This window comes from Telopea speciosissima, chromosome 2 (assembly GCF_018873765.1).
Source record: "Telopea speciosissima isolate NSW1024214 ecotype Mountain lineage chromosome 2, Tspe_v1, whole genome shotgun sequence".
Taxonomy (NCBI): Eukaryota; Viridiplantae; Streptophyta; class Magnoliopsida; order Proteales; family Proteaceae; genus Telopea; species Telopea speciosissima.
The window spans coordinates 58617590-58641935 of record NC_057917.1 but is presented as its reverse complement, the minus strand read 5'-3'; the positions used below and the strand labels follow the sequence as shown (position 1 = coordinate 58641935).

Below are 24346 nucleotides of genomic sequence, written 5' to 3'. Positions count from 1 at the left end.
TCACATCATTTGAAACCCTAAAAAAATGAAACCCTAGAATCCAAAACAAGAACAACCACAACGAAACAACAACAACCACCCCTGCTAGGGCTTTACAGATACAAAACCTATGTAACAATGAATCCAAACCAAAATCTAGGGTTTTACAGGTATCTAAAAACCAAAAACACGAAGAATAAGAAGAAGGGACGAGTATTTTCTCTGTTTCGTGTGTACCTGTTTTTTTTTTTTTTTTCCTCAGTAAACTGAAAAAACAGTTTTTTTTTTCTTTATTCCCAAGCCCTTCTCTCTCTCTCTCTCTGTCTCTAGCTTAAACTTGGCACTAGCCCCCTCTCTTGCTGGCCCGTTCTCTCTCTCTCTCTCTCACGGTTTGGCTTCTAAAAGATGAAAGAAGGAATGAAAAAATGAGAAAAAAATAATGTAAAAATGAGAGGGTAAAATGAATTTAAATAAGGTTGGAATCCTCCCGGTTTATGGAATTTGGCTAAACTTTAGCTTTGGAATCCGCAACTTAATTTTTTTGCCTCTTCTGCTGCTTTCGTAACCCTTTAGACTCTGCGTTGTTCAACTCCACGCTATAATAGTAGTACAGTGAAGACCAGACCCAACTAACCATTCTGTCGTCCTAACCCTGTGAAATTACTCAAATGTCATTCTCTCTTTTCTCCTCTCTTACTGAATTCTGTTATTAATTATTGATTATGTACTTTTTTGCACTTTTCAAACTTTACGACTCTTGTCCATGCATGCCCCTGCTATGTTACTCTGGCCTTCAGGGTGAACTGTTTGGCTGCAGGTGCCAGTCTATACTGATTCTCCTGGCCTCTGTCAGAAAATTTAAGGGCCAACCAGGGTTCAGTTTGGCCTGGGCAAATCCATGCACTTCCAATATTGAAACATTATGTATATGTCAATACTCATCCTAGATTTAGTTCAATTTTTTAATTATCTAATTCAGTTATTATAAAAGAGGTAGGAACTTGACCGATAATACTTTAAAAGTTCCAAAATTGATGGAACACGTTAACTCGAGCCATTTTACTTATCACATACTAGGCTGGCCCATTCTAGCGCCCATACACTAGGTCGAGTCCCAATTAGACATACAACAGTAACTCTAGGCAGCTCTCACTCTGGCGGTAAGTAGCATGTTTGGTAACAGCTTTCACTCTACTCCAGATAGTCATCTCCTAGGTTGCCCATTTTGTGACTCGAATCTGTGATGTGGTTCTTGACTCAAATACTAAATATTATGTATTTGACTAAACTAATGGAACACATTAAATCAAGCTCTTTAACCTATCATATACTGGGTTGGCCCAATCTAATAATGCACATACACTAGATCAAGCCTCATTAAGCATATAACACCAAATAGCTCAGGTAATAGATGTTTAACATTGGACATAAAAGAGAGGTAACAACTTTAAGTTGTAACCACCTTGGTTACAAATAGATTAACCATTCATATATATGTTAGAAGTAAATAACATAATCAATGTTAACCTAGAAGGTTCATTTTATAACAAATAAAGGATAAAGAAACCTCTAAAAGTGAATATGAAATTGTTAATAACAAGATCATTGCAGGTATACAATGTGTTATCATTCTTTTATGTTACAAAATAGAACAAGTAAAATGTTTAAAGGAACCAACATGTTCTTTCTATCAAAAAGACTAATAGAGAAGAGATCACATTGAACAACACCTAACATTTTGATAAATAATAGGATGATTAAAAACTATATTTTTTATTTGTTAATCATTGTCCTTTGGAATTTTCCCTTTTCGTATTATTATGAAAAATAAATTGAAGAGTCTAGGGATACTTAAAAATGAAAATTTTGCTCAATGCATCTAAGTTAAATGCATTATATATATATAAGAAAAATAACTTGCTAAGAAACTAATTAAGTAAAGAAGTTCAGTAGAAATACAGGGGAAAAAAAACAAAATTGAAAAGGAATCAAATAGGTAATTTGGATTTGAAGAAACAAACACATAAATGCATGTCTAGGCAAGCTTCAAAAGCCAATTTCTATGAGCAAAAAGAATATTCAATTGAATTTGTCGGTTTTGAATCATTATTGCTTAAATAAATAAATAACTAAACCAATAAGCTAGGAGATGCTGATTTAGGGCTTCTAGCAGTAGAGGCAATAAAAAATGCCAAACTAAAAAATTCCAATGGATTTGCCCTTTTTTCTTCTTAGAAGCTAGCTTTCAAAACCCCAAAAGCAGATTAATAAGCATAACTAGATTATGCCCTAAAAATAAAATGGCTATTTAATTATTTTTTCTTCGAAGGGACATGCAAAATTCCCAGTCAATTTATTAACGATGTGTTTTTTATTCATTTTTCTCCTTTTGTGTAAATAGCAAAATTCAAGTGAAATACATGTAAGTTCTATGATAGATTTTTTAATAAAAATAAAACAAAACAAGATAAATTTTATCAATGTCACTAAAAGCACTAGTTATTCAGTCAATATTAGATGTGGCAAATATCTATTGGAGTTATTAACTAATTGAAATTGTAAATATAAAGGAATAACTAGAAAAAGGGCCCTTTATATACATACCTTGATCATTGTTGTCTCCAAAGGAATGTAGAACAATTAACTTGCTATATAGTTTGTCGTTATCCCCTCAATATATGGACTCCTCTATCTCTTAATAGCCCGTATTCACTGTGGTATGAACTGTTTATAACGTATGATTTTTATCATTAAATAGAAAATACATATAACAATGGGTAATAGAGAAATACATAATACACGTGATTTTTTTTTATTCACCAAAAAAAAAAATTGTAGGCTAAAATACCTTCCTTGATGACCTACCTAGGTTGCACTATGGACGATTGGTCTGGCCCATTTAACTAGTGGAGAGATAGGATACCTCTGAGCTACATGACAATTTTCTGAACCTATCCAATCATATACAGTCTCCCCATGTCTTGGTATTTCTCACTTGTATTTCCAACCATACACTCAACTTACAAAAGACTAACTTTTAAACCCTATTTTCCAAAGCTTCAGAAGACAATGTGGCAAGAATGTTTTGAACTGAGTTAATGAAGTGGAGAACATGCTATCTATAAAATTTCACTGCCATTAGAAAAAAAAAAAGGGAGGGAGGGGGCTGCAAAAGCTAACCTTAGTGGAACACCTTGGAATAGCTGCCATTAAAAACTAAAGAACATAAAGTGAATAAGTATTTGAGTACATTAGACCAACAAATAATAGTATGTAAGTTACAAAGTAGATAGTATAAAGAAGATAGTGCCATGACTAGTTCAACCATAACCACATTAGTACAACTAGGTTGGATAATACTACTACTCAAATTATGATCAACTGTTATTACAGTAATTAAAGTGTGTTTTAATACTAATATTTATAGTTTAATATTTTTGGTTTGTACACTTCAGAAGACTTTGAGGTACAAAAGGTATAAATCATTAGGCTCTTGTAAGTGAGCAAGAATGAGCATCATTGACTTAAAACGAAGGATTTGGTTAGGCAAGTATTACCAATAAATCAAATGTCTCAATAACTGAAATTAAATAGGGAGTGGAGAAGGTTAATTGCTCAAATGGTTGTTAATTATGCTATCAAGTCCAACAACGGTACGAAAAACTATAAATTTCGTATACAAAAATAAGTTATGTTAAACATTAAAAAGTTAATGTGCGTGGGAGGGTGTGGAGGGGTGTGTGTGTGTGGAGAGAGAGAGAGATGAAAGTTTACGCTTTTATACATATCAAAAAATATCATTGTAGTAGAAGTTTCAGCATAAGCTATAGATGAGAAGCAAAAGTTGTAGGGGAAACCTTTTTAGTATGAAAAGAAAAAACGAAAATGTACACATCAGCCAATGCATAGAATAATATAGAACAAGTATTTTTCAAGTATTAGTGCCTTGAAGATTTTGAATCATGAAACAATCTCTAACTAAATTACATAATTAAATGCCTAAAAATAGTCATAGCTGAATTCCAATAAGTTTATTGATTCATTTATTTATCATCCTACTTTTTGTTAACCTGGTACTACTAAAATATGAGGTCCCAAATACCACAACTTCCAGTTTCGATGATCACTTAGTATTCAACAAATAAAAAGAGAAAACAAGGATAAGAAAAAATATTGGTTCATGAGGAGACTAATAGCATACCATCTAACACATACGCTTCCAAGTTGATTGAAACCGACATCCTCAACCCAACAATTGATAATCCTATTAAAGAACACATGTAGTGTTAGAGCGCAATCATAATTCTCATATGAAAAAATATATATATAGTGCAATGATAGAGTTATAATCGCATTATACCAAATTAGATCCTAAAGAAGTTTGTAAAGTTGAAAAGCAACATACATTAAGAAAACAATAAGAATGCTTAAATAGTCTAATCTCATAAACCATATATCAAACATAAGAAAGGGATATATGTTATTAAGTTATCAACTAGATATTGATTGGAACAATTTAAATAGAACCACAATATGATAATGTCTCTTCAATTCACAATTTCTTACCAAAACTATTCTAGATAGCAGAGTTAAGTTTTGCTTCCACCTTCAAAAAGGCTATGAAGGAAATTAAGGTTATACTTCAGAAGATCTATAAAGATTATGGTAAGTTAATGGTCTTCGATCAAAGTTCACAATGATATGCAAAAGATAAAAAATTAGGGTTTTTTTAATAGTAAAGGAGTATGCATGTCCTTTAGTAGGAAAAATATTGATGTGTAGCCTTATAAAACAACAAAGATACAAATTAGGGCTTTGGCTACTACTGACATAGCAAAAATTGGAACTTGGATCCCATTACTGGAACCTTCATGTGAGTTTTACTTAAGGAATCTTGCTATATTGTGGTTTTCTCTCAATTAAAATTTCTAGCTTGAGGGTCCCATCATTTTCATCTAATTGTGAGAAAAACGTAAACAAAAAGTTTTGCGAAAAACAATGATATAAGTTTAGATCCAAAAGAACAAAGAGATGAAAATTAGTGTTTCAGTACATTACCTAGCATAAAGATGAACTCGAATTCTAATCACTTCTCTTGGACTATTGTGTGGAGATCGTTGGAGGAATGTTATCAGTCGGTGGTTGTGATTCGATCAAAATTGTGGCATTAAGATTTCGTCATTTTCAACCAGCCATGAAAATTTTTTCAAAACAGAGAACTCCAAGATACAGAGAAAGAAAATCAAACATATGAGGAAGGAGAGTGACAGAGGGAGGGAGGGAGGCAGAGAAAGGGCAGGGTGAAATTTTAAGACATAAGTAGAAAACAGGTTGGGCTTGTTGCATATATCACATGTAGGATTCAAAAGGAAAAAAAATTGAAGAAGATGAAGGGATGTGTATGTTCACATGATTATTTTGTCAATTTTCTAGATTTTTTTTTTCTCTCAAAAAACATTGGTGGACGAGAAAAATGCGAGAAGAACACCATGTATGTAATAAGTAATAGCCATGCCTTATCAAGTTATTACTTATTTGACGATATAAATTTCATGCTTTTTTTTCTTGGTAAAGATATATTTTGTTTATTTCCATATGTATTAAATTGAAAATTTTCATGCTAATTTATTTAATATTGAATTGTACTACTTTTGAAAATTTCTAAATATTTTATTATAATTCATGTAAATTAAATTTTGAAGGGTAGTGTTGGAAATACAAATGTTTTTATTCTTAATAACTAAAATGACAACATATACCCCTAGATAAAAAAAAAGAAGGAGATTTATATTTTTTTAAATTATTTTTTTATAAAAATGTAGCACTAGAGGGTATTATTTTCCATTTAAGATAATTCTACCGTTACACCTAAGTATTGTCATTAATTCTGCATTAGATGGCAGTAACGCTTTTTTTTTTTGTTGGGTAACAAGGCAGTAACGCTTCTGACATAGTACAACTGTGTCTTCTCAATATTTTCTTAATTAAATTACCTTTCAAATTCATGAATGATTACAGCTCATTATTCCCAAAATCTCAATTAGGTGATTTTTATAATCCTTTCCTCTCTCCTCTCAATTAGGTAAGTTTCAAAATTTCTCCTATCTCAAGTAATTTTGAAAATCTTCCTTCTCTTAATTAGGTAACTTTTGAAATCTCTCCCTCCTCTCTTTAAACTAGGTAAATACTTTTTGTCCCTTTTAATTGGTTACCTCTCTCTAAATCTTTTCTCAATTAAGTAACATTTTTAAATTCAATGATAAGACAAGTAATTCTTTGTTAGCTCATGTGTGTGTGTACGTGAAGGGAGATTATCAACTAGTTATAAAGGATATTGGGAAATGCCAAATTTTCTATTTGTAAAGGATTATGGGTGTTTTCAGCCTGCGAATATATCGCATCTGCTATGCAAAATAGTATAACCTACTTTGTTGAGAGGTCGAGAGTGCTTGTGACCCTTTTAGGTTGTATCGCTAGGCTAGCATTGCTCAAGTATATATTGGTATAAACATGTGTTCTAATTGGTATATGTGCAATGATATAACAATTGATTGGTCTTTTCTTCTCTTACCTTTTATTTTCATTATTTCCTTCTTTGCAAATGGGGCATAAATTACACACAAAATGAAGATGAATGTGTTGTCATCTTGCTTGGTATTCCTACATAAATAAGACAGCATCCAGTGCTAGATTGTTTTTTTTTTTAACCATTCCACATGAAAATCTCCTCGTATGCATCTTCCCTACCCTATGAGTTGAATAATTCAATTGCTAAACTCAAACCAAATTTCCACTCAATACTACTCAATTGCAAAGTGTTGTCCCAAGCAGATATTCACCATTAAAACCATCTGCAACTTACTACTGCAACACAATCACTAACTGCCCATCATAAATCTATGCATTCAATCAAAACAATATATCACTCTGTTGAAGCATCCAGTTCTGTCTAAGTTAGATAATCACCATACTCACTGAAAAGTTGGACTCACACAACTACCACTAATTGAGAATGATACCAACTGAACTTCTGACTCATACTGATGCATATATATTGACTGTTGTCCACCACTCTCATTACTACATACCTCTAACCATCATTTACATCTATAACATGTATACAATTCTTGTGGAAAGGTCTACCTGGTGTGCACACCCATCCTGCAGACAATGACTCTAAAATGTACAACCATACATCCACAACACAGAATATGCGTGCTTTAGTAGATTACTAAAATGCATGGAGTAATGCCCAAGAGGGCTCAACAAATACTCATCATTATTTTCCCAGCATAGAACTGAGAGGCCAGACCCACGGTAATTTTCCACCATAAAACCAAGAGGTTGCACCCACGGTAGATTCAAGTAGATTACACTACCAATGTCCAGTACCCACGAAACACCCCAATATGAAGTCAAATTGGGTTTATACAAATTCCCTACAATCAATCCCACATAGCACAGGTCTATGATAATATAACCTAGCTAACACATGCAATGTAAATATAGAATCAAATATAACATGATATAAAGCATAGAGAATCTCACAAGTTGAGCCTTTGATCTCTAACTTTTAGGAATCCAGGAACTCTGGTAGCTCACTGCAATCTTCAACTCCACCTAATTTGATGGAGAACTGGAATCTTCAAGTGCAATGTAGAACCCGAATATGGCAATGTCTGAAACCCCCGGGCAATGGGTCTATGTCATAGACTCTCTCTCTTGCTCTTTCCTTCCTCTCCTTTTCTTTTCTTTTTCCTTCTTCGTTCTCTTTTCTTCTCTTTCTTATTTTCTTTTTCCCTTCCCTTTCCTTGGCTACCACAACCGGAGCTTGCTTCCTTCCTCTTTCTTTCTCTTTCTTCCTTCTACTTATCTTTTCTTTTTCTTCACTTTGTATGCAATAAACAATATAAGTGTTACAATGGAATCCTTCCTACCTTGCTGCACTTTTCAATGGCGGTAGGAATCAAGGATTGATGCACACAACCACGAGGGGAGGGTTTTTTGAAACTCCACACCACAGAGGCTACTACCTTGCTACATTGATATTTTTTTTTTATTCTTTGTGTGTAAAGCTCTCTAAGATTCCAAAATGTCATCGGATGAAGTTATGTTTAAATGACTTTCGACCAACCGTAATCAGAACACCCAAAAGGATATCTAGGCCATATCTTACTCATTTTAAGGAGTTTTTCAACTTGGTTTGTGGCATCGTGCTCGTGACAAGGAGATCTATCCTCCACATTTACAATCTTAGAGAAGATTTCCATAATACTTCTCAGAATTTTAAAAACCTCTCAAATTTGATTCTTTTTAACACAACCACACATGAATCACTATATCTACTCCGTTCGGTGTCGAAACGACATAAACCCAAATGCACTAGAACAGTAACTTGAAGAACTACGTTTCTTTTGTTTTCACCTCCTTCCAAAATTTTTATTTCACTTTCTAAAATTTCCCTCAAACACCTTGCCATCACATGAACCTATGAAATCTCAATTCTAGAAACTTCTGGCCTTGATTTGAAGCTGCCAAAGGCTACTAAACACTGTATAAGCCTGAAATGAAGTGTCCCATGCTGCCACATTAGCCTGGATATCCTTGTATCACTATTAACTTTCCACATCACTACCAAATCACTATTTTGCTAATTCGACTCCTCCAACATGCTGTCTGACCATACCAATCATTGCCTGACACATGTAAACACTAAAACATGAATCCTGACACATTTGGCACTGCCACAACACTCACTAAAATTGTAGCATCTCACTAGTACACTCCCAGCACTGTCACATCACATGTGAATACTATACAATATATACATATGTCAAATCATGATCCTAATACTATGGGAACTCATCCATCATGCCAGACTATTAAGAATGTTGTCATATGCACTGTTTGGCCACAATTGTTGACACTACACTTAACACATACTGCCACATGAGTTCTAAACCTACTGAGTTTGTAATATCTATCTTAGCCTGTGAACACTGTCATATCATGCTACTTGATGTCTGCCTACTCATCCAGAATGATGTCTGTACTGTATTGACCACTATACACTGTAGGTATCCTACTATACCACTACATTGTTGTACATGCATGTACTCATAACTGCCATTTGTATTGTTGCTTTGTTGATTGTACTGCACCAAGATACATTATATTGACAACAAACAACACACATGCAATGTGTTGATAACAATGACAACCAACACACAGACACTGCTATTTGTACTATGTGTTCAACACATACATGGTGTGCTATACGATTGAGATGGACAATCATATTTGACATGTACGCCTTTTCCTTTGTTTTGTTAACAAAACTATATAATAGCTAAATGTTTATGATTGTTTCCTTCAATTTTAAGTTGAGCAAATTTTCAAGACTCCCTTATATTTGGTGTTTAGTGATCCTTGCACTCCTATGTAGTATGAGAATTCACACATATGGGATAGGAAGATGCGATGGGCACTCCTATAAGTGCTTGTATTCCACACTGGGAGAGATCGCTCTAGAGAGAGATGTTATGGTCAATGAAAGCTTATGGATTTATCAGATACTTTTTTTTTTTTTTTTCTAGTTAGTTATTTTAGATCTTCCTTATAGGTTCTTTGGTACTAATGCGATGAGGGTGTTCTCACATTACTGAGGAGAGACATCAGTTGAGCACGTAGATCTTCCAGTTAGGGGGAGAGTTCTCAGGCTGATGTGGTCATGTGCAAGGAGGAGATATTGGAGTTAGGGGGAGTCCAATATGAGCCCTTTGATTACTTTGTCAAAGGGGGAGAAAGTTCTCTCAACCCTTTGCAATTATTGTCAAGGGGGAGAGAGAGACTCATGAGCATTGATAATTTTTTATGATATTTTGCTCATGATGTGTTAACAACAATTCCAAAGGGGGAGATTGTTGAACACACAATACCGATGGCAATGTCTGTGTGTTGGCTATCATTGTTGTCAACACAGTGCATCTTGGTGCCATACAATCTAGATAACAACAGTAAAGATGGCAGATGTGAATAAAGGCCTGTACAATAGTGTACTTGTGTAGCAGGACACCTCCAATGTATAGTGGTTAGTACAGTACAAGCAACATTCTGGATTAGTTGACAAACATCAGGCAATACCCTGTTGTTTATTTTACAGTTCTTTTCCTTTTATTTGAAAATGCATGTGTGTGTGTGTGTATCACTCACACATATATACATAAACCTATTTGTACTTCATTTCATTGCAATTTCAACATGTCTATATATGTAGCTCAGCTTTGCAGCAATTGAGGCATGACGATGGTAATTTGATGACTATTTAACACACGCTTTGCATTTTTTTCTCTCTTTCTTTTCATCACATTCCCTGCCACCTGATAGGGTTTAGGTCGATGTCTATTTTTCTGCAAAATGTGTGCGTTGGGTTTTACTTTTATGTACATGGATGGGTGTATTACGCATTTTTCCTTTCTTTTCATCGTATTCCCTAGCACTTGACAGGGTTGTAAGTCAATGAATACTTTTCTGTAGAGTGCGTGTGTTGGATTTTTTTTATGTAGTAATGGTATGATCTGACTGACTGAGTGCTGACGTTATGCTATCCAATGATATCGTTGATCCTTACTTCCATGTAGAGTGCATGTTTGTGTTTTTATGGACTAACGATATAATCAGACTAGCTGAGGCACTGGCATCACGCTATCCAATGATGTCATTGATTAATCATTCCAAATATATTATATATTTGTATTTTGGTCATTTCCAGAAACGCCTCACTTTGTCCCGATATGCCGATATGCTATCGGATTTTCCATTCATTCATTCTTAATGACTATTACGTTGTTGGATTTTCTACTCATTCATTCTTAATGCATCATTATGCAGCTGGATTTTTTACTTATCTTTTCCCTAACATGCCTTTATGCTACCAAATTTTTCGGAAATCCTGACATAGATCATTTTTCCTTTTTAAATGGTTTCAAAACCTTAAATAGGAGCTTTTCAAACATCTAACAGGTTGAGCATACTCTTCAGATTTGTAAATATCTTAAGATTTATAGGAGCATAAAGTTTAGGAAGACAAGCCTCGGCCGGGCAGACTGGGTGCCTAACCCCTTCTCATATTCGTAACTTGACACTTTCCCAACCTCTAGGCTGACCAATGCCTATTCATTTAAAGTTCACTTTCTCCCCTAACAGGGGGGGGGGGGAACATTTATGGGCCCTACATGCCTATCTAGGTGGCGACTCTCAAAAGAAACCCTTCTCCCCTCTCTTTCCCAAAAGAAAGAGGGGCACTCTCGAGTATATTCCACCCAATGGATGTACACCTACTATGGCAATTTGGTCGTTTTAAGGGAATTTTTCTGACGTTGATTCGAGGAGGGTACCAAACTGGTTGGACTTTGAGATGGGGGGTCTTTGCACTTAAACTTGGGCCTCAATCCACCATTACAAGACTCAAGTTCATCATCTCTCTGAGTGTCCCTTAGGGTGACAAAATGTGGTGCCTACAAAGAGTTTTTTATAAAGGAAAAAGATGGGGTTTTTTTTTTTTTTTAGGGGGGGGGGTTTGTATGAGTGAAAATATGAGAGTTTAAAGTAAAATACTATAATGCGTACGCCTAGACCTGAACTACATTCCATCAAGCCATTAATAGCTACCATATGGTAATTCAAGCCGGAGCCCAAGTTTGGTGGATGTGGTTACATCATTATCATTTATGATGAAGATTTGAGATCAATCTAACTTCCCCATGTATCATCATAGAGTTTGACAAGTCTCAAGTGTGAAACTTAATATCAATTCCACATGAACAACCAAGATGTAAAACCTATACATGTCAGGCTATAAAATTGATATTAACCACCTGACATATGGCCTATCATGGATCTAAAATCAAACACATAGTCAGCCTACCAAGTCATCAATCCACATTGCTCTAAATTGGCAAGCGTGATGGAGAAGGTTCCAATTGCAGTTATGATGAATCTTTTTCCCATAAATAAAATGAGAGAAAAAAGAACACTGCCTGGCATCATTGTTGTCATGCCCGGACACGGCCTAGGGTGAAATGACCGTTGTGACCCTCATGAAATGCAAAAATCCCATCCCCATCGATGCTCCTGTGCATTGTGTTTGGCTCCCACGTTGGTGCAGGGGCCACACTGCCAGGTAGAGAACCCTCTCCTATAAAATAATAAAGGAATCAATTGAGAGTCATTTTTAACTTTTGTAGTTGTTGTTATGAAAATTTTTTGTAACCACCTAATATGTCAACCTATCGATCAAGTCATCAATCCACATTGCTCAAAAGTGGCAAGCAGGATGGAAAGGGTTCCAAGTGTAGTCATGATGAACCCTTTTCCTATAAATAAAATAAGGTTTTCTTCCCCATCACTATGCCTAGTGAAGTATAACGCTTCACTATTAGCCACATGTCAGTACATATTAGTCCATGTAATAGAGGACCAAGCAAACATCTCATTGGTATAATTTTAGACAAAGTAGATAATTACAAAAGAGGTCATTTTGCATTGGAGAAAGTCTTCCTCCATGGCTCCACCCAGAGAGGACGGTGCACCCACCATCCTAAGGTTCACAAAGCCCTATAGGATTTTAGTATCTTCCTAAATACCCTCCCGATGCCCTCTCCCACTCCGTAGTGAATGGGATCCCATTCACTGCAGATGCAGGAAAATTCGATCCTTTTGTATTTTATATTCATCTCCATTTGATGATATTTTGGTAATTTTATTAAAACTTTAAATCAGAGTTTTGAGCAATATTCCTTGCTTACTTTAGACTGAAATTTGCCCATTGAAAAGTATGTGAGATCCTCTATAACATGGACTAACCCATGTACTGTCAAGTGGCAAATCGTAAAGAGTTATAATTCATTAGGCATAGTAACGCCTAGATTGAAAAGAGCTAACCCCATTTAGTTGGGATAAAGCTGAGTTATTGTTGTTGTGTAGCTGCAGTTTTGAAAGTACTTTTATAACTAGACAATTCTGGTAATTTTCCTCCTAAGCAAGCATTCTTCAAGTTTTTGGCAGATGATCATGGTTAAGTCACAACAGCTCATTTAAACCTGGCTGAGATTTTTTTTTTCCAGTCAACTAAAAAGCTTTTCAGCCCAAAGGAATTTATAGAAACAACGAAGAGAAGTTCCTGCCAATGAGAAGGCCAGGGTTTAACTAAGTGTTCCTTTATTGTTTATAGCCCAAGGAGAACAAGTAAACTAAACAATGAAATGGTTCTCTGCTGATTTTACTAGTTAACTACAATAGAAGTTGTAATTTCCTAATAAGCATATGCCAGTTTCTAGTGTAAAACCCAAAAAACTTAACGGTAATTCTGAATAACTCAACATATTAACCCATGGTGTATGTAGGAGTGGGTAAATTGATCACGGTGCTCTTGATCTTGGTCATCATGTTAATACTGTTTGTGATTCCTTGGGAACCGATTCCGCTGTCCCTCAGACCCTGCCATAAGCAATGCTTGGTGTAACCTTAAGTATGAAGGCTTAAAAGTAGTAACCAAAATCATAAACACTAATTATTGGGTTTATATAGTAAATTTACCTGGAAAGGAAAATGGTCTGGTCCACGAGCTGGTGCTGAATTGATTTGAACTGTTCCTGTCTCCATTGCGTCGCTAATCAACATTGCTTTGTTGATGTCTCTTGTGAAAACACAACCCTATGTTTAATCATTGACATGAAAAAAAGAACATCAATAATAATTCTATCCTTCAATTCAAGTGTTATTTAGAAAATATATTCCAATAAACCATCTCAAACACATGTGAATGTGATACTATCATATTGCTGTTGGGATATCCACACATAAGGCAAAGAGAATAGTGCCCACATCGAACATGAAAGGGGATGTGGGTGGGTTAATAGGTACTTGGACACTCTCTTCTTAATGGCTAGCTTTTGAGGATGAGACCCAAGTTCTCAACAAATTGGTATCAGAGCCGGAGCGTGGAAAATAATAATACAACATATCTAGTGATAAACTTGGGAATTTCACTTTATTTCTCAACAGAAAATGATGAACAATTGGATGCATTTTGTACCTGGAGGCCAAAATTGCTGGCATTGCAATGGTGAATCCCTTCTTCAACAGAGTTGATCCTGATCACTGGCAATACAGGCCCAAATGGCTCCTCCCATGCAATCCTCATATCAGGTCGAACATTATCCAACAACAAGGGCCAGATAAGATTTCCTTCCCTCCTGTAATCTTGGCAAAATGTTACTCCTTTCTTCTTGGCATCCATTACCAACCCCTCAATGAAATTTGCTGATGATTCTGACACAACTGGGGTGATGTCGCAATTATCTTCTGGTGGTCCAACAGTTAATTTTGCTACTTTGGCCTTCACTTTCTCAACAAGAGCATCAGCTACAGACTCCATTACTAGAACAACCTTCACAGCTGTGCATCTTTGACCACTGTTACAGATGCAAAGCAATCAGGACATTAGGTAACTGCAAACTTAAAACAGAGGAAAAGCATGGAGATTTTCCTTCACCTGTAAGAAAATCCTCCTTTTATGATGTTTGCTGCTACTAAATCCAAATCAGCATCTTCAAGCACAATGCATGCATCTTTTCCTCCTAGTTCCATTTGAAGAGGGATCATGCCTGACTTCTTTGATATTGCAATTCCAGTGTCTCCACCAGTGAAGCTGAATGAATTTTAGGGCACGAAAATGTGACTAATAGTAAAAGTCATAGTGGGTAATGCTCCAGCATATGGAGTGTTGAAGAGCTGATAGATCATAAGAGGTTACCTTATACAGTTAACTCCAGGATGCATTGTGAGAAAATCCCCAATCTCAGAACCTTTCCCAGTGACACAACTAATAAGGCCTTTAGGAAAACCAGCCAAGTGAAAGCAATGTACCATGTGGAGAGCAGCAACAGCTCCCTGAAAAGACCAAAGGAAATATGAAATTGAGCTTATAAAAGAAAAAAAAACAAAGGACCAATAACACAGTCCATCATGGGGTCAAGATTTTGATATAGGCACATGTGCACCAATTCAGATCCTCTACGGCGTCGCACTGCTTGTAGCGGGCTGAGCGGCGTAGACACATGGGCAAGCGCAATGACCACCTTACCCCTGCTCGGGCAAGACACTCGGGCAGGGGTAAGGCGGTCATTGCACGCGCCCATGTGTCTGCGCTACTCAGCCCGCTACGGGCACCGCACCATAGAAGATCTAGATCCCATGTGCACCCATAGATGACCTTTGAGCATGCTTATCAAGGACCAAGAGAAGTTGTATGGTAGGATACCTGAGTTGGAGGCTTAAGCACAAGGGAGTTTCCAGCAATCAGTGCAGGAGCAATTTTTGAGACGGCTAGGTTGACAGGATAGTTGAAAGGTGGGATTGCTAAAATTACCCCAAGTGGAATCTGCAATAAGCAATCAAAATCCATAATCTTTGGCATAATGTAAAGGAATCAATCTGAATACTTCTTTCCTCCTGATCTTAGAGCTTGAAAGATAATAATTCTCATTTTTAATTGACATATCTTATGCAAAAAAAGGCGGAAAAATATTAATGTGAAATAAATAGCTAAATGCTAGCTTCCAGTTCCATGGTTATCTTTGATGTATAAATAAAGTTCATAGAAAGTTTTCACTGGATATATAAACAACCAGATTTGGTTAGAAAATTCTTACTAACAGTAAGCTAAAAGACCCTATAGAATTAAAAATGAAAAGAAGGATAATTGATTGGATAAGTAAAAGATATTTCTGGAGCATCCCACATACTAATGAAAATTTTGTAATAGTTATGTGTTTATTTCTCATCTAAATTGTTTCAAGTGTAACAAATTTTGGTTATAAAAATATTTGCAACTGTTTTCTGTTTGTCTATTCTATGGAGACCTTGCCTCCCCTAAAATGATGTCTTTCCACCGAACTACTAACATTTCAATCCAATGAAAAATATTTTTTATAGGGTTTCACTCCAGTTATCTGAAAATAAAGTCTAAAGGAATATACCAGATTTTGGATGACTAATGCATTCTTTTTCTCGGATTTTTTGGAATACATTTTTTATCGATAAAAATGTGATTTTTTTCCACCCATGTTTTATTCATCCAAAAAAAAAGAAGTGATTTTAATAAACTTTTTATCTTAATAGGTTGCCAATAATATTATTTTACCACTATCCATTCCTATTTTATATAAATTTTCCACTTAGCTTGGTGAAAAACGCATCTCACCATTTAATTTTTATTATTAGCTTTAAAAATTTTGCATTTATTATTTAATTTTATTTATTCGTTAAATCATCATTTTATTAATATTTTCATATGTAAATTTTTTTCGGGCACTTTATATGTAAATTACATATGAATTATTTATGTTCTTCGGAATAAGGAAAAATGCATGTTAATTGTCTGAAATTTCATTTCAGATTAGATTATTAAAAATTCCTAAATATTGGTCAATCTGAACACCTGATGTGGACATCCTGGTCGGATGTAAATGGATCGGATTCGGCTCGGATAGTGCTATATTCGTATCCGCATCCGATTAGTTTTCGGACAGATTCGGATAGTGCTAAACAGATACAGATGCCGATATGGATCGGATTTTTTATCCGTTTACATGTAAATATAGCTTTTCGGATAACTATAGCCTATCCGTATCCATATCCGTTTAGCTTTTAGACTGATTCGGATAGTGCTAAATGGATACGGACACGGATACGAAAACGGATTTTAGCTATTCATTCACATCCCTACATCCTGGTATTGAAGAATTGAAGAAGGTTCTGAAATCTAGAGACGAAGTCTACCCCAGTATACGCCACACGTAATTCATCATCATTTTTCTTTATTCAAGTTGGAGCAAGGTTCAAAATCTAGATATCGGACTCGAAATTTGTCACGGCCAATACTGATCCGGATCGGTCAAACTCAGCTTGGATTGGTAAAAAATGACCAAAATCCAAATTTTTTTTTTTGATGGGGCTTAGATTGGTCAAAAATATTAATAAAATATAAAAAACCGATACTAAAAAAGGTTAAAAAACCCAAAATATCGATAAAAAACCCAAAAAATGGAAAGTAACCGATTCAATTGAGTTGACCGGTCTAGGGAACGATCCAGGAATATCTTGACGGATCGGTCAAGGCCGATACCAATCCAATCCGGCTGGTATCAGCCGATCCAATCCGAGATTACAAACCATGGGTTGGAGAGTTGGACTAGCAACAACAATGAAAGCTAGGCAACCCTGATGGCATTTTAGCTTCGTTCTTCTGTAGATGGATGCATGCCATGGCTTTAGTACACGGTATTGGAACAGGTATCCGGTATTCGATATTGGCAACCCACAAAACCGATATGATACTGATACGGTATCACCCTAGATCAGCTGTATCAGACAAAATTATCCCTGAATTTCCTTAAAAAATGAGTTTTTTAAACTATTTTACCCCTTTTTCGTATCATGCTATCAATACGATATACGGTATTACTATTGATGACTAGCAAAACTAGTACGTATCATCCGATACGGTACCGATACTTAGAACCATGGTGCATGGAGGCCTGCAGACCAGTTGTAACCATAACTACTCTATAGGGCCAGACCATGAGCTAACATCTAGGCCTGGCCTTAGGCTGTAACAATTATTCTAGTGGTTCACGTTGAAGATATATAAGCTTACTGGACAAATTAATGTGTTTGGCTGGGCCAATGAAGAAAGAATAAGTCAATGCCACGACAAAATCCAACCACTGGTATAGCTCTAATCTAATCTCATGTTAATGGGCTATAAGATCGAATTAAAAACATCCATTCTTCCTCTAGCTATAAATGGTTCAAATACTCCATCTATAATATAGATCGCATTGATTATAGCTGTAAACCACAAACTTATTTTTGAGTTAAACGTACTGTTAACTAAATTATGAGAAATCCAATCTTCACATAATTAAAATGTATACATGAATTATTCCCAGCGTCACACGATGAAAATTTGTATGTTCTATTTGGTTGCAAGGGAAATTAAAGGAAGAGAAGTGAAATTTTGTAAATTTAATAAATAAATTTTTATAATCATTATCCCACATGATTGTGTTACTAACTCTAAACCATTCCATATTTGGTTATTAAATTTCATTTTACTTTACATCTATATCTCTTAGATTTGAAAAGTGAAATAAAAATTACATCTAAAAAGTATCATTAATAAATATAATAAAAAATTTAAATATTTTGTATAATCATGTTCTATATTAAAAAAAATTTGATTGTACCTAGACAGGTTTAATTTCGAATCTAGTTAGAACTTGCATAATCCTGTTTTACTGAACCCACCCCATTAGGTGTGCTTAAACTTTCGGTGCTCAGTTTAACTGTCCAAAAAAAAAAAATGGTGGTTTATTATCATGGCTCGCTTTCTGCTATATTAGCTCAACGGGGTTAAGTTCTGTACATGTTCTTTATTATTGGTTTCTTTGTGTTAAACCCACATGATACTGTCCACAGTATATCCTGAATTTTTAATTCTTCTAGGCTATGTTTGGATGCCAAAAAAAGAAAAGATTCAAAAAATTTTGAATTTCAGGAGATAGATAGACACATAAAACAATCATTGTGTTATCATGAATTTTGTCTTATTATATTTTTTCTTTTCTTGGCATCCAAACATAACCCTAGTGTTCTGTTCTGACACTAACAAAGGATCGTTTTCTTGACAAACTGTTTACCCAAAATAACTAATATATCTTGACAAACTCTTGTGATGCTATTTCCCTTGGATTTGGATCCTTTCCAATGATTATCTGACCCAATGAGTGCCCAATAAGGCATCCATTGCGCTGTCGGGATGTGGGTGACACAGCCCAGCTATCGAATGCCTCATTGGACTCTCTACTCAGTGGAGAGGATCCCAATCCCCCATCCCCCCCCCCCCATTGATCCCAACAAAAATTAACATATGTGGTAGACATGGAGCCCATTGTTTTTCTTTTTTATAAGGAGGAAGGTTCATCGAGCAAGTAGCATGGCTGAAATGACTTTGCTACCTGTCCATGTACGACACTGTTTTGTTGCACCTCTTTGGTGTACTCCTCTTATAGAACCCTCTCCCTAAAGCAAAGGTATCAAATCTTAAATCGAACCGATCAAACTGATCGAACCCAAGCAAAAAACCCTAACCAAATTGATTTCCTATCAGATTGGTTTTTATTTGAAGTACTATGAAACCAACTGCAACCTAGAATCCAGATCAAAACTCTTAAAAGATACCAACCCAAAAAATCATAATAAAACGTGTTTTTTTTTATTTATCATAATATCTATATATATGGTAAACCAAATTGAACCGAACCTAATATCAAACCAATAACAGCTCGATAAAAAAAAACCCCAAACCAGACTGAAATCGCCCCCTTATCGGGTCGACTTTGATTTCACCCATTTATAGCCCAAAACCAATTCAACCCAACCAAAACGGATTTGACACCCCTACCTCTTTCATTGATTTTTTTTAACAGTAAAAACCTCTCGCAATACAAACACGGTAAAAATCCACTCCAACTCTACATAGAGAATTAGAGATAGAGAAGATGTAACCGATGCCTTTGTACGATATTTGGAGCGATTTAGCTCGTCTCCAGGGAGCCCAGCACACCAAGGTGCTGCCAGCCGTTGGGCTGTGCCGCACACATCCCTAAGTGTGTACCAAGATATATGCGGTCCAGCTTAGCCGCTGGATAACCCTGGCACCACCCTGGGTGCTGGACTCCCTAGAGATGATCCTGATCCTGGAGCGGTTGAACTATGAGACCCATGCCCCACGGAGTGTTCAAATCTGTCCCCACCGTCCCAAGTGGGTAGCAGATTCGGACTATAGTAGACCAAAAATAATTGCACGCGGCCCCAAAAGTATAACTTGCTGGTGCAGATAGACACGGACAGGTTTGGGTAAGAAAGACGCTCTTTCTCTCCAGTCTCCTCTCCTCCTTCCTTTTTTCTTATTAATTAATTTTTGGGTTTTTTTCATAATTCTTTTATTGTTTTGTACAATTTCTACTTGCCCTTGCCCTTGCCCTTGCCCACCGGATCATGGGGCCAGGCCCATGTATAACGGATAGCAGTTGCTATCTCGTCACCATCTAGCAATTAAGCAATTTCAGGTGACGCTGGCACCACATATAAAATTTGCAGGCCACAACCCCAAAGGCCCAAGAGGAAGGAACGAAGAAGTACCAGAGAGAGAGAGAGGATCAAAATGAGAATAAGAATATACCTTGGATGAAAGACAGTATTTGGTCCTCTCGTTTCCAGGAAAGCTATCAGAGACTAAGAACTTCCCCTCACCCAGAATCCTCACCCCTTCTTCTGCGCAGTAAGACACCAAATCTCCAGATCTCACCACCTTCATCATCATTATTTCCGAATTCCAAGTGAGTCAATTCAAAAATCGAATTGTAGAAATAGAATTGAAGAATCGTTTCAACTTTAACAGTTACCTCAGTGACAGCGTCCTTAGCGGGTTTTGCGATCTCTTTAACGAGGCATTCTGCAATTGGGGCTTTGTGTTCTTTCAAGATCGAGGCCGCCTTGTGAAGCAGCTCCGCCCTCTTCCATAAAGGTGTTTTCGCCCAGGCCTTTTGAGCGCTTTTCGCCGATTCCATGACCTTGTTTACCTCTTCTTGTGTACAAGCTGTTAGGGGGAAAAAATCCAGAAGGAAGATTTGATTAGGAAACTCGCAGACCAGAACGAGTTGAATAGGTTCATTGGCAGATCCGATTCTTCGAGTTAGCAATGCTAGTCGACTCGGAGTCTCCATGAAGGAAATTTCAATCTTTCTTTCTTAAATCAGTTGAACTGAATCAGGTGAAAAGGAGCAAGTTACGAATCCAAAGAAACCAACGATCAATTAAGTAGAGTCACATATAAGCTGAAATCTAGTTCGTCTACAGAATCCATAAATGATCCTAATTGTCCAAAAATCACATAAGAACTCAAGTAAAAATCTCAAACTTAAGCTTCCAGTCACTGAAAAAGGAAAGAACAAATGCAAATCAAACCTGAACGACAACCCAAATTCTTCAATTAGAACTAAAAAAAAGAAAACTCAGAGAGGAGAAAGTTCATCACATTACCAGAATCCATCAAACCTCAGCACCAAATAATAGAGAATTCAAATGAAAAAATCAAGCTAAAATGGTCAAAATTAAAGTTTGGCAAGTAAATTACCTTGAACCTTGTACTGAGTCTTTCTCGTGGTAGGATTGATAATCGAAACAGACTTCCCTGAAGATGATTTTTTCCACTCACCATCGGAGTAGTACATGAAGACATCACCGTCGTCTAAGATATCTGAAAACACTCCAGTTCCCGTCATTCTCGATGGTTCAGAGAAGAACAATAGAAGAAATAAAACGATTTAATGGAACAGAGAGGTTTCTCTTCTCTTATATTCCTTTTAGGTTATGGGGGTTATAAGGAGAAGGGAAGAAGAAGAGGAAGAAGCAGAGGGGGACTGGTGAAACCGTGGGTTTGGGTTTGGTGTATTTATAGTGGGAGTTGAGCCATGCTTCTCCAATGACTCTGGAGTGGAGTTAGGTGGTCTTCAGCGTGCCAAGTGAGCTGAGCGTCACCGGTTCCCCACTTTGACACCCGTTGTGGAGTAATTTACCGTACTGCCACTTCACATTCGATTAAGCATTAGTTAACGAGTGTTTCCCCAATCCCCGCCAATTAAAATTTGTTTTGCATCGGAATTGGTTTTTTTTGTAATCACACCCAAACCACATGCTAATCCCATTCAATATTATATTAATCCTTTGTTCTTTATTTAAGTTTACTATGTATTACGGAATTTAATATTCGTCATGTGAAATGTTTTAATCAAACATACCATGAATTATTTATTAAACAAATCAAAAACTTTTATTAAGTAATGTATCTTAAGTATTCCACAGTGCTTCTCTCTCCCCCTTATAGTTTACACGACTATTGTATCGAATAGAGATATCGATTTTACTGATTCCATTCGGTTTATAATCGTGATTTTTCGATTTTGAATTTAATTGAACCGGGAAGAAAACCTTTGAAATCAAAATTGGATCATTTATCTGTGGTGCGATGCAATTCAATCGTGTAGACTGAAATACGGTATATAAACATCTTGATATTTTTTTGCCCTTTTATGGGGGAATAGGAAAGATATCTACCCCAACCATCCATCGTCCAATGGTAGGTAGGGATTAGTAATTGATATGACCGATACTGATACGATAGTGATCCGAATCAAATGGTCTTATGATAATTTTCAATAAAAATCACCTGCACACCCAGCTGAACCAAAACCAGCAAAAGTGAATTGCCTTCTGTGAATAAATAAGAACGCCCACTAGTATCGTTTCTATATCAATCTTGTTCTGTGCATAGATTTTTGACAGAATCTAGATACAAGAATTGTGTGATACATTAATTAAATATAAAAATTAAGAATTAAAATTTAGTTTTTGGAGGAGAATATAACCAATGGGTTAGTTATTAATCCGAAAAATTTGAGAATCTCAGAGAGTTCCATAAGGGGGGAATTATAGTTTTTCCAGATTGTTACCAGTGAACCCTGTTAAAAGGAAAATTGCACATAGGCGGTCTGTTGGTTTGATAAAAACTGAAACTTTACAATGTATATCTACGAATAACAACAAATTTACATTAATAATATAATGGGAGAAGGTTCCCCATACTGCCAGTGTGGGGAGGACTCTACACACCACATCAATGAGTGTCCCAAAATGGTATCATTCATCATGGAAGAAGAACTCAACCGAAGCCTGTCAAAACTACCGAGTTAACGAGGTTTCGCAGGTTTTCGAAACGAATTGAAGGGTGATTTTAAAAAATCCAAGGTTTTGATTGAAATTAGATGATTTCGACCAGTTTCGATCGGGATGTTAGTAGTTTCGTAAGTTATGACAAACTTGGGGAAACCTGGCTCGAAACCAGTATAAATACTTAAATATGCCAGTAACTAGGCCAGAAATCAGGACAGACATTTATGCCTAATATCAGTTAAGTAACATTTGCTTAAGATATTATTCATAAATAAGCAAATACCACCCTATCTGAATCCAAGAAAAATAGTTTAAAAAAAATCAAATTCCAAAAGAAAAAAAGTCAACCCCCCAGTTCAAGAAAAAAAAACTGGATTTTTGACGATAGGTGCAATTTTCAATTTTCTAATGTTGAGGGTTTTCTCAAATTTATGTTTATATACCATAAATTTTAATATGGTAAAACATTGCTAAACCAAAAAATGCAATAAAATATTCATTTGTTTTGGTGTCCAAAAAATATTTTCATTTAGAGCGATTTTGACAGTATTTGTACACATCAAATTAAGTTTGATCGGTACATAACTCCTTCAATATAAACTAGATTTAAGCAATCTTGGACTTGTTGGAAAGCTGTCAAAACAAAGTTTTCTAACAAATCCAAGATTGCTTAAATCTGATTTATATTGAATGTGCTATGTTTCGGTCAAACCTTATTCGATACCATGGTCAAGAATAATATACAGTATTAAACTTGGATCAAAACCATAAGTATTATTTTTAGTGTTTTCTATATGAAACTAATGCATGGATTGGATTTAAAATATCAAAAATAGGCAACACAACAAGAATCAGGACCAAAAAACAACTTCTGGGTTCGAAACTAAGGTTTGGGTTAGCCTAAAGAAAGTTCTAGGTTTCGATCGAGAAATAGTCAAAATCGAGACAAACTCGATTTCTAGCTGGTCAAAACCTAGTCGAAATCTGAGTTTTAGAATCTTGTCATTCATATGGCACTCAAAATTTCAGAACAGATGAGAGAAAATAATTAATAAAAAAAAAATCATATGAGAGAAAAATTGCACATAGGCGGTGTGATAACCTTTTCTCCTAATATAATATTTCTTTTTAAGGGAGGGAATTGTGATTTGTGGTCTAGTGCTGAAGTAAGTTTGTGGTTAGTTAGGCTTTTGTTTTGCCATAAAATGTTATAAGCGATTTGTTGGAAATTAATACAAATTATATAAATATTAAAAGGTGCCAAAAATGTTTTATTGAAACGTAATACAAAAAGTTGGAAAACAACATCCATTTAAAAACTCAGGATGTTGTTTTCCTAAAATAGTGATAGTAATTGGATCATTAGTACTCTTGATATCCATGGAAGACTCCACCCATCATAGGGTTGGAATCTTTCTCTCATTCAATCTTGTTCAAATGTGCTTATTAATCAAATAAATCTAAAAAGTGAAAAATTATAGAATAAAAAATTTATAAATAATAATTACTT

General features: G+C 35.7%; 1 protein-coding gene and 1 long non-coding RNA gene across 5 annotated transcripts; one reads left to right on the top strand and one right to left on the bottom strand.

The window, feature by feature from the left end:
- Positions 1-21464, bottom strand: LOC122651970 (NADP-dependent glyceraldehyde-3-phosphate dehydrogenase-like). Of its 4 annotated transcripts, none has more exons than XM_043845562.1 (10): positions 21242-21460; positions 20511-20704; positions 20288-20416; positions 15302-15421; positions 14795-14931; positions 14534-14689; positions 14075-14453; positions 13576-13692; positions 13360-13476; positions 13181-13300 (listed from the first exon to the last, which is right to left on the bottom strand). In XM_043845562.1, exons 1-9 carry the CDS (start codon positions 21387-21389, stop codon positions 13363-13365), a joined length of 1494 nt encoding a protein of 497 aa, XP_043701497.1. In that variant the 5' UTR covers positions 21390-21460; the 3' UTR covers positions 13181-13300; positions 13360-13362. The 4 variants fall into 4 exon arrangements, with proteins under 4 accessions (XP_043701499.1, XP_043701497.1, XP_043701498.1 ...); XM_043845563.1 differs by having other exon boundaries at positions 13181-13304; positions 13361-13476; XM_043845561.1 differs by having other exon boundaries at positions 13181-13315; positions 13362-13476.
- On the top strand, positions 14610-14879 carry LOC122651972. Its single transcript, XR_006331538.1, has 2 exons — positions 14610-14731; positions 14773-14879. It is a non-coding gene; the product is annotated as an uncharacterized LOC122651972 (long non-coding RNA).
- Positions 21465-24346: the final 2882 nt, after the last annotated feature.

What these genes read in the sequence shown, in the direction of transcription:
- LOC122651970 (XM_043845562.1), bottom strand. Translation starts at nt 21,389, where the DNA reads ATGACGGGAACTGGAGTGTTTTCAGATATCTTAGACGACGGTGATGTC. An exon ending in CTAAGGACGCTGTCACTGAG is followed by an intron (nt 20,417 to 20,510) that starts GTAACTGTTAAA and finishes ATGATGATGAAG; the next exon opens with GTGGTGAGATCTGGAGATTT. An exon ending in CCTGGAGTTAACTGTATAAG is followed by an intron (nt 14,690 to 14,794) that starts GTAACCTCTTAT and finishes AAATTCATTCAG; the next exon opens with CTTCACTGGTGGAGACACTG.